The following is a 9089-nucleotide window of genomic DNA, read 5'->3' as shown; positions in this document are numbered from 1 at the left end:
CTCCCCCCCCTGCTCCATCTCTATTTGAATCCCAGCGCCCACCCCTCTCCCCCCGCCCCTTCCACGGGAGAACCGTTCCGTTGCGTCGGTTGCAGGTGCGGGAGACAGAGCGGCGCCCCCTAACGGCCGAATCAGCAGCTCCACGCGTGGTGGATTTGGGGGCTGAATTTCGGAGCCCACCCAGGTTGGAAAAGGGGGAGCGGAGCAAAGGCGGGGGGGGGAGGGAGGGAGGGGGGCAGCCCCTGCCACTTGGGGTCCCGAAAAGGGCTGGATTTGACCCCCCCCAGGAGTTGGGGAGTGACTCCCCCTCCCCCAAATTCAAAAGGTGAGTATGAGGAGGGGGTCTTCTGGTCCTGCCAAAGCTTTTCTCCACCCCAGAAACCCCCAATCCCTTTCCCCATTTCCCCAGCTTGGAAATTTTATGAGGGGTGGGCTTCAACTGAAAGCACGCCGATGTGGCAGTTCTGGGAGCCCACTCCTCTTAAAGCATGTCAGAGGGGGGATTCTGGGAGTGGGAGCCCACCCCTCTTAACCTTAAAACCCTTTTCTTTCTTTCCATCCTTAATGCTTCAGCTTCCAAACAGCCGCCCAAGCCCACCCACCCCCATTTCCAGAAGAAACAGCCAGGAGGGGTGCTTTTCCCCCTCCCCCCTCCCCCCCACCCACTCAGCCCAGAAGGCACCACCAGTTCCTGAATGAACCATTGTTTGCCCGCCCCGCCCCTCGGCAGGCGCCCCATCCAATCCCTGGCAGGGAGAGATGCTCGAGAGGCAGGCCGGGCCAATGGGTGGCGGGAATGTAGCCTGGCAGAGGCTGGGCAGGGCGAGGGGAGGGGTCCTGGGGGCAGGCCGGGTGGAGGGGGCCGAGCCTCCCCATGGGCCTGTCTGCCCGGATCTTCCGGTGACCGAGCCAGGCCAGAGGGGGTGTCTTTGGGGCTTCCAGCATCCTTTCTCCACCTTCATCCCTCCTCCATCCTCGGAAGGGACCGGTCCGTTACCCGGAGCAACCAGCTGGAGAGGTGGAGGGGAACCAGGCCGAGCCAGCGACCACCAAACCCCTCATCCCCAGCCACAGAGACTGGGTTGGAGCTCAGGTGAGTTCTCATTGCATCCACCTGGGGAAACATCAGGGATTATATGGAGCTGGGCGCCCAGTTGGGGAGAAGTACGGAGCATGTGCAGAGTGCCTTCCTGCTCCCCACCCCCACCCACATCCTGGCATCCAGCCCGGGGAGGGGGATGGGGGAGGGCTTTGCTCGGGAAATTGAGGCTGCTCCACCAGTGGAGGTTTTTCACAAGGAATCGGACAGCTGTCTGTCTGGAAACACAAAATGGGCCTCCTGCTTGAGCAGTGGGGGGTTGGGGTTGGACGAGAAGATCTCTAAAGGTCCCTTCCAGCTTTGTTATTCTGGACATTCAAGGCATGTCTTAAGAGGGATGGACTCCAACTCCCAGAATTCCATGCTTGTCTGGGGGATCTGGAAGTTGCAGTCCGTTCTGAGCTTTTTTGTCCTCGGTTTCCCCTGAATTTTGAATGGTCGCTAAATGGAAAATTATAAGCAGAGGCTCACAGGCATAATTTTTTTTTAATATGTCTATTTGTGCATTGTCCAGAGTTGCTCAATGAGGTCCCTCAACACGACAAACTAATAAATAAATACAGGCAGTTCCTGGACTTGCGATGGTTTGCTTAGTGACCATTTGCAGTTATAACCGACTTGAGAAAGGGACTTACAACCGTTTTTCACTCTTGCGACTGTTGTGGCATCCCCACAGTCACATGATTCAAAATTCAGACTCTCGGCAATCGAGTCCTGGTGCGTCTGCGTGTGTGTGTGTGTGAGAGAGAGAGAGAGAGGGAGGGAGAATCCCCTTTGAGGGAGAAGCCATATTTGCTTCCCCACCGTGTTTCTCACTAAACAGCTACAGCGATTCGTTTAATGACAGTGGTCATAACACGAGACAAAAACTCATGAAACGAATGCCTCGTGGAACGATTGAAATTGTGGCCTGCAATGGCGGGTCGTAAGGCAAGGCCTACTGGTAAGAGAGGCGTTTGGGGATGCAACTGGTGTGACTTGTTCCTTCTGCCGATTTGTGGGGCCAAAGTTGCGGGTGACCTTCTTCCGTTCCTCACAGATCTGTCCGGCTTCTGAGGAGCCCCAGCATCCTGGTTGAGGACAGAAGATCTTGGCAATTCTTCCAACGAGACAGTGAGGATGATGAAGGAGATGGAGCAGGACCCGGAGAACTGTGATTACCAAGCAGTTGGTGGGTCTCCGAGCTGATTTGACTCTTCGAATGTCTTCTTCTTTTGTTGTTGTTGCTGCTGCTTCACAAAAATTGTTCAGACAGACAGACAGACAGACTGTGGTAGAGAAAGGTGGCTTAATTCAGAGAAAAGAGAGGATTTGCAGCTCGGATTTGAACTTTGGGGCTCTCTGAGCTGAGTGGCTTCCCTGCAGACATTTCATGACCCAACTAGGTAACAGCATCAGTGTTAAAAGGAAGGAAGGGTTGTGGAGGGGAAGAGGAGGAGGGGAGGAAGAGGAAGGACTGTGAGGCCCTTGGAGCTCTCTGGGCTTGTTGATTTCTTCATAGACATTTGTGACCCAACTAGGTAACGTCATCAGTGCTAGGAGGAAAGTTTGCAGAGGAGAGGGGAGGAAAGGGGACGACGACTGTGGGGTCCTCGTGCTCTCTGAGCTTGGTGGCTTCCTTGCAGACGTTTCATGACCAAACTAGGTAACACCCTCAGGCTCTGCCCCCCACCCACTCACAGGAAGTTCACTTTCTTCTGTTTTTGCTTCCCCAGAAGAGAGCTGGCAGCCGAAAATCATTAAGCAGGAGGAGGAGGAAGATGACGGGCTGGAGATGCATCTCAGCCAGCTGGAGGCTGCCACTGCCACGCATTGTGCTAGCAACGGACTCCACCCGGTCGAGCAAAAACCGAGCAGCCCCGAGCCCATTCTCCTGGGTTCCGCGGCTGCCAATGAGGAGATCCTATTGGTGGACTACCAAGTGAGTCCTATAGTTCGGGGGTACAGACCCCCACTGGGGGAGCTGCCCCACTGGTGCCTGGAATGTGGCAAAAGCTTCGCCCTGAAATCTGAGCTGGAAATTCACCAGTCCAAGCACGCCGGGCAGAATTCCTACATCTGTGGCGACTGCGGGCGGAGCTTCATGGAGCACATGGCGCTGTCAGGGCAGGGTGCTTGTGCTGCGGGGCACCCCTTCAGCCCTTCCGGGAGCCGGAGAAAGGGGCCACCCCTGCCCGGCGAAGCTGCGGTTCAACGCAAGGAGCGCAAGGAACTGTCTCTGCAGGAGAAAGTCCGTGTTCTGGAGATGCTCGAAGGGCCCAAGGTCTCGCAGAGTGAACTGGCCAAGCGATTTGGGGTATCTCAGCCCCAAATTTGCCGTATCATCAAGAACAAAGAACGCATCCTGACCGAATGGGGGAAAAACGCCAACCCGGGTCGCAAACGGAAGCTGGAAGATAAAGGTCCGGCCGTTGGTGACCGAGCGTTCCTGCAGTGGTTCGAACGCAGTTGTGGACACCCATTTCCTTCTGAGGGGAAACATTGGCAAGAGAAAGTCACCTTCGGAGGTGGGGAACCAGGTTTGGAGACCTCCCTCCAGTGGCCGAACAGCTCCCTGGCGAAGCCAAAAACTCTCCCCAGGAGGTCCCTCCCGGAGAAATGGAGTCGGGAACTTCTGGAGGAAGAGGACGATGAAGACGAGAGTCGCTGGGAAAGTACCACACTGCCCTGTATCCTCAGCCACTACGACCTTCCCAATGTCTACGCTTGTGGAGAGACGGGGATGCTCTTTAGAGCGACCCTCGAAGATCTGGCGGCCCGGAGAGGAGGGGAAGCCCATGACCAGCTGACTGTCTTGCTCTGCGCCAACATGGATGGCTCGGATAAAAAGGATGTGTTGATCGTGGGCAAGGCCTCGCGGCCATTTGGTGGGCTTCGGGGATTGTCCTCTGCAACCTACAAGACGAACAGTAGGGCCTGGATGACCCCCGCCATCTTTTCCGAGTGGCTTCAGAAGTTCAACGAGGAGATGAAACAGCAGGAGAGGCGGGTGGCGCTCTTTGTGACCCAGTGCAGCGTCCATCCCTACGCCGAGCTCTCCAACGTCCAGATGGTCTTCATGCCTCCTCACCTCGCCTGGCTGCCTCCTCTGGAGCAAGGGGTGGTCCAGAATTTTAAGTGCCACTACCGGAGAAGAATGTTGACCCATCTCATGGTCAAAGACAACGGCAAAGTCTCCAGCCCCACCAGCAAAGTCTCCAGGTTCCTCACCCTTCTGGATGCCGTCCACCTGTTGGTGCAAGCGTGGTCGGAGGTGTGTCCTCAAACTATAGCAAATTCTTTCAAAGCGGCCGGCTTTAGCGCAAATCCCCGCCTGCTGACCCCCCCGCTGGAAGTGGTCCAAGCCTTGGGCTGCAAAGATCAAGACCAGTTTGAACAGTTTGTGTTGATGGATGAAGGGCTGGAGTGTTTTGGAGACCAGGAGAGCGTGGAGGCAACAAAGGAGGCCCCTCAACCCCAGGAACCCGTCTCGGCGAGAGCAGAAGACGAAGAGGAGAAGGAGGAACCGGCCCTCTTCGCCTGTCCCTCCAAGACCGACATCGTGGAGAGCTTGGCGAAGCTGCGGCGCTACCTGGAGTGCCACTCGGTGTCGCCCAACACCTTCCAGACATTCTACCAGCTGGAGGATCTGATCCACGTCCTGGCTCTGTCCGACATGCAGTTAGCCAGAGGCAAACCCTGCCAAGACTGACCCCCAATGTAGACCTTGAACCCACGGAGCACTCTGGATCCTGAAACGGGTGTCCAGAAATCCCCCCGGGTGTGCTTTTGGGGTTTCTGGACACCCTATAGAGTCTCCATCTGTAGTTTTCGGCATGTAGTATGAAGTGAGATCCTGCCGTTTTCCTCCTGAGAGTTAGCAGCCTGCAGAGAACAACCGCAGAGTAGCAGATTTCTAGCAAGAAACGAGGGGGAGGAAAACGATTTCTGGACTTAACTGCCCACCCACCTTCTTGCAGAGAATCCAGGGAGGTGGCGGTGGACAGCTGGGGCCTTCCTTTTGACCCATCCTGGCTTCTGTTTACCCACCAAGGGTGAGTTTGTTCTGTGCATCCAGTTGTGGTTTCTAGACCATGGTTCAGCCTTGGTACCCCTCGCCGATAGCGGTTAACAGCAGATTTGCAAATGTAGAAATGTGTGGATAGCAGAAAGGCCTGGGGATTGCCATGGCACACCGACACATACACATAATGGGAGTCAGTCCCCCTGCGGCAAATGCCAAGGACAGCCGCTCTGCACCCCTCGCACAAGGGGCTCAAAGCCTCTTCCTGACTTGTACGGGGCACCGTACATCGAAGATGTGACATCGGTCCTTCAGCCTGTACAGGCGCCGTACCCCTGAAGAGAAGGAGTACCATGATCAGCGATGTTGGGGGCACTTAAGGCTCACCAGTTGGGGAAAGGGGATGTTAGGGGACACAGGGCCTGAACGGAAAGTCTTCTTCTGACGTCCTGAAGGAAACGGTGACCAGGCTTAGGACGACGGCACAGCAAATCAGGGTGACGGAAGTCGCTTAGTGCCAGGAAGGCAGCAACTGAAGCTGTCGCTCTTATCTGGGGAGCTTCTGTGGGACCTCAGCCTTGGGGTAGTGTTCCATTCCAAGCCCTCCTTGGCCAGCACCACCCCGTGGAAGAGCTCTCCTTGGAGAAGACCGCTGGATGAAGCCCAGAAGCGACATTAGGGCAACGGCGGTGCTGAGAGGGAAAAGCTTTGGAATTTCCCAGAAGTCCCCTGCTTTTGAAGAATAAGAGGGAGGCTTAGAGCCCCTGGCCCCTCTCGGACTGGGCGTCTGAAGGACTCTGACTTTTACAGATGGAAATGGGTCTTCTGACTGGATGCCAATAAAGTGTTCAAAGACTGATTTCCATAGTGGATGTGGGTGTGTATGTATGTCGGTGTATTGCTTTGCACAGGTAGACACAAGAGCAGCCCCATTCTGCATCACAGTAATAATTGCACAACTTCATTGGCGCCCTCAGGTTTCCTTCGTTCTCTTCACAGCCACAACACAAATTTTTATTTGTCTGTCTTTCTCTCTATCCATCCATTATACCTACCTAACTAATCTACTTCTTCCTTTGTGTTTCTATCTTTCTTATTTCTATCATGTCTCTCCATCCATGCATCCAGTTCATCCCTCCTTCCATCTTTGTCTGTCTCTGTCTAGCTATACCTACATAATTACCAATATTTATCATGTCTCTCTATCCATCTCCCTACCAAATTACTGTTGATCCATCCATTCAATTTATCCCTCCTTCTATCTCTCCTTTGACTGTCTTGTCTTATTTTTCTCTCAATCTCTCTTTCTTCATCTATCTTTCTATCTCATCTCTCTATTCATCCATCATTATCTACCTGTTGATCCATCCATCCATCCCCCCAATTCATCCCTCCTTCCATCTCCTTTGTCTGTGTGCTTACTATCTCTTATTCTCTCTCTCACTGCCTATCTACCTACTTCTCTATCCTATCAATCTATCATCTATCTCTACTATATAAATCTTTTATATCATCTATTTATCCAACTATCGAACCATCCACCCACCCATATGTATCTATTATATCTATTTATACCTATTATCTATCCTTTCCATAATCTATCCATCCCTCCTTCCATCAATTTCTCTTTTACCTATCCATCCATCCATCTGATAATCCCTCCCTCCCTCCATCTATCCATCCAATCATCATCTGTACATCTATACACAACTGTCTGATTCCCTTAACAAATGTCGTTATTCACTTAACAACAGTGGCAAGGAAGACCATCAAATGGGACAAACCGTTTGCAACCGACTCGCTGAGCGGCAGAAATCTGCAGCTCAATTGTGGTTGTTACGTCAAGGACTAATTGCATTATAATGTTCAATTGGTGACAAGCTGTTTTTTTTTTAAAACTCAAGGCAAATCGGCAAAAAAATAGTTCCAAACAGAAGTTAACAAAAATTTATTGTCTCCGAATTCAAAACATTTTTTTCTTTTTAATATCTTTTTAATATGTGATTGCTTTTTGTGTGTTATAACGGTGTTTGCAACCACAACTCAACAACATTCTAGAGTCTAGACAACGTTTCTCAAACCTTGGAAACTTTGAAGGCAAGATGGACTTCAGTTTCCAGAATTCCCCAACCAGCACGGCTGCCCAGGAAGTTCTGGGAGTTGAAGTCCACAAGTCTTAAAAGTCACCAAGGTTGAGAAACATTGTTTGAGAACACTTACAAAATTCCAACTATTATTCATATATGCAGATTTATTTTAACAAACAAATATTCATTATATTGTGCCCAAAACAAATAAATCTTTTTTTACACCAAAAGAGCAGCTGACAGAACATTATAAGACCCTGAAAAATAAATTCCCATTGCAAATTCTGTGCTTATTCACACCTGGCACCAAGGACTTAATGAGGAACCTAAGAGTTGGAAGGAACTCAAAGGTCATCTAGTCCACCTCTGTCCTGGTGCAGGACTCCATTGCCATTTCTGTCCCTAATGCATCAGTTGTTGTTCATCATTTAATGACCCCGCAATCCCTTGTAGGGTGGAGTTGGGGCAACTGAATGAAGATGCATATTTACTGTCCGGATGCCCTTCCTGTCGCCAGTGCCGGTTTTTGCAGCAGATATATTCTCATTGTGCCCAGAGAATTATTAGCCTCTACCTAGGATCAAACACAAAGCCTCCTGATTGTGAGGCGAGAGCCCCACTACTCTACCTGATGCACCAGTGAAGCTTTGATATCTGAGTTAAAATCACGGTTTGACGCCTTGTTTCTCCACTGTTGCCCCTTACAGACGTGTGGACTTTGACTCCCAGAATTCCATGCTGTATGGGGAGTTCTGGAGTCAAAGTCCATGCAGTTTCGGAGTCAAGAAAGGGACAAATTGGGAAGAGAGATGGACTGTAGCATTCCCAGTCTCGATGGCCTTTCACGATCAGGATTCACCTCCTCAATGGCGATGGGACCCAGGACCCCAGAGCCAGAGCAGCAATGGGCTCAGGCATCCCCTCGTGGCAAACGGGCTGATGGGCCGTCCCCTCTGCCCACGCACCTCCTCCAGCCAGTTCACAATGCAGGAAAGTTTGGGGAACTCGGTCGTAAAACGAAGTTCTTCGCCACGTCCTCTGGCCATGGAAAGGTGGAAGAGCAAGAAATGCACTTGTGCTGTCCACCTTCAAATTGTGCCAAAGTTCCTGCCAGTTAGACCCTTCCGCCAGCCCCCTTCTGCAAGTCTGCTGTCCGTCCAACCCGTATCAGAGGTGGTGCCCCCAAAGGTCCCGTCTGTACTTTCAAACTTTTGTCTCGACCCATGCAGAAGTCCCATCCTCATCAATGTCTCTTCCGATGTAAGGTGACATATTTGGCCTGCATAAATGTCTTGCCGCAGTCAGTGCACACAAAGGGTGTCCCTGGGACAAGAGTGGGGGGATTCTGGTTTGCTCCTGCCACTTTGTCAACAAGCCCAGAGTCCACTGGAGTCTTTGGGCTGGGTGGGAAATGTTGGACTTGGGCTTCCGTACCCGACATCCTTCCTGTCCTCGTGGGTCCGGAGGTGAGCTTGCGTGATGTTTTCATCCTGGAAGTTCTTCTCGCATTCAGGGCACTGATACGGCTTCTGCATCTCGCGCATCTTCCTGAGGGCTAGTGCTTCGCTGTTGCTCTCCGCGAACAGGTGCTGCTCGGCACGGTGAGCTCGCTGGTGGCTCTTGAGGTGCTGCAACTGGCTGCCGGTCTTCTCGCACAGCAGGCAAAGGAAGGGGAGTTTGCCTGTGTGTATCGGGTGGTGGATGATCAGCATGGTCCAAATGACATTTCAGAATGTCTTCCCACATTTGTGGCAACCTTACGGCCGCTCCCCAGTGTGCAGCTGCAGGTGATTGATCAGTGGCTGCTTCTGGGTGTACCGCTTGCCACAGGCGGTGCACCCGAAGGGCTTCTCCCCCATGTGCACCCGTCTGTGAGTCTTGACGTGTTGCCTTTGTCTGA

The 9089-nt window shown here is 52.3% G+C and overlaps 1 protein-coding gene across 2 annotated transcripts; it reads left to right on the top strand.

The window, feature by feature from the left end:
* Positions 1-37: 37 nt before the first annotated feature.
* On the top strand, positions 38-5961 carry LOC309401189 (tigger transposable element-derived protein 3-like). 2 transcript variants are annotated; one of them, XM_081970245.1, is made up of 4 exons: positions 38-184; positions 983-1093; positions 2139-2270; positions 2815-5961. In XM_081970245.1, exons 3-4 carry the CDS (start codon positions 2219-2221, stop codon positions 4788-4790), a joined length of 2028 nt encoding a protein of 675 aa, XP_081826371.1. In that variant the 5' UTR covers positions 38-184; positions 983-1093; positions 2139-2218; the 3' UTR covers positions 4791-5961. The 2 variants fall into 2 exon arrangements, with proteins under 2 accessions (XP_081826371.1, XP_081826372.1); XM_081970246.1 differs by having other exon boundaries at positions 59-184; positions 943-1093.
* The last annotated feature ends 3128 nt before the right edge of the window (positions 5962-9089 follow it).

The sequence above is a fragment of the Natrix helvetica genome (assembly GCF_964273705.1).
Source record: "Natrix helvetica genome assembly, chromosome: Z".
NCBI lineage: Eukaryota > Metazoa > Chordata > Lepidosauria > Squamata > Natricidae > Natrix > Natrix helvetica.
Note: the sequence above shows the minus strand (reverse complement) of the source record. Positions and strands in the feature narration are given on the sequence as shown.

What these genes read in the sequence shown, in the direction of transcription:
- LOC309401189 (XM_081970245.1), top strand. Translation starts at nt 2,219, where the DNA reads ATGATGAAGGAGATGGAGCAGGACCCGGAGAACTGTGATTACCAAGCA. An exon ending in CTGTGATTACCAAGCAGTTG is followed by an intron (nt 2,271 to 2,814) that starts GTGGGTCTCCGA and finishes TTGCTTCCCCAG; the next exon opens with AAGAGAGCTGGCAGCCGAAA.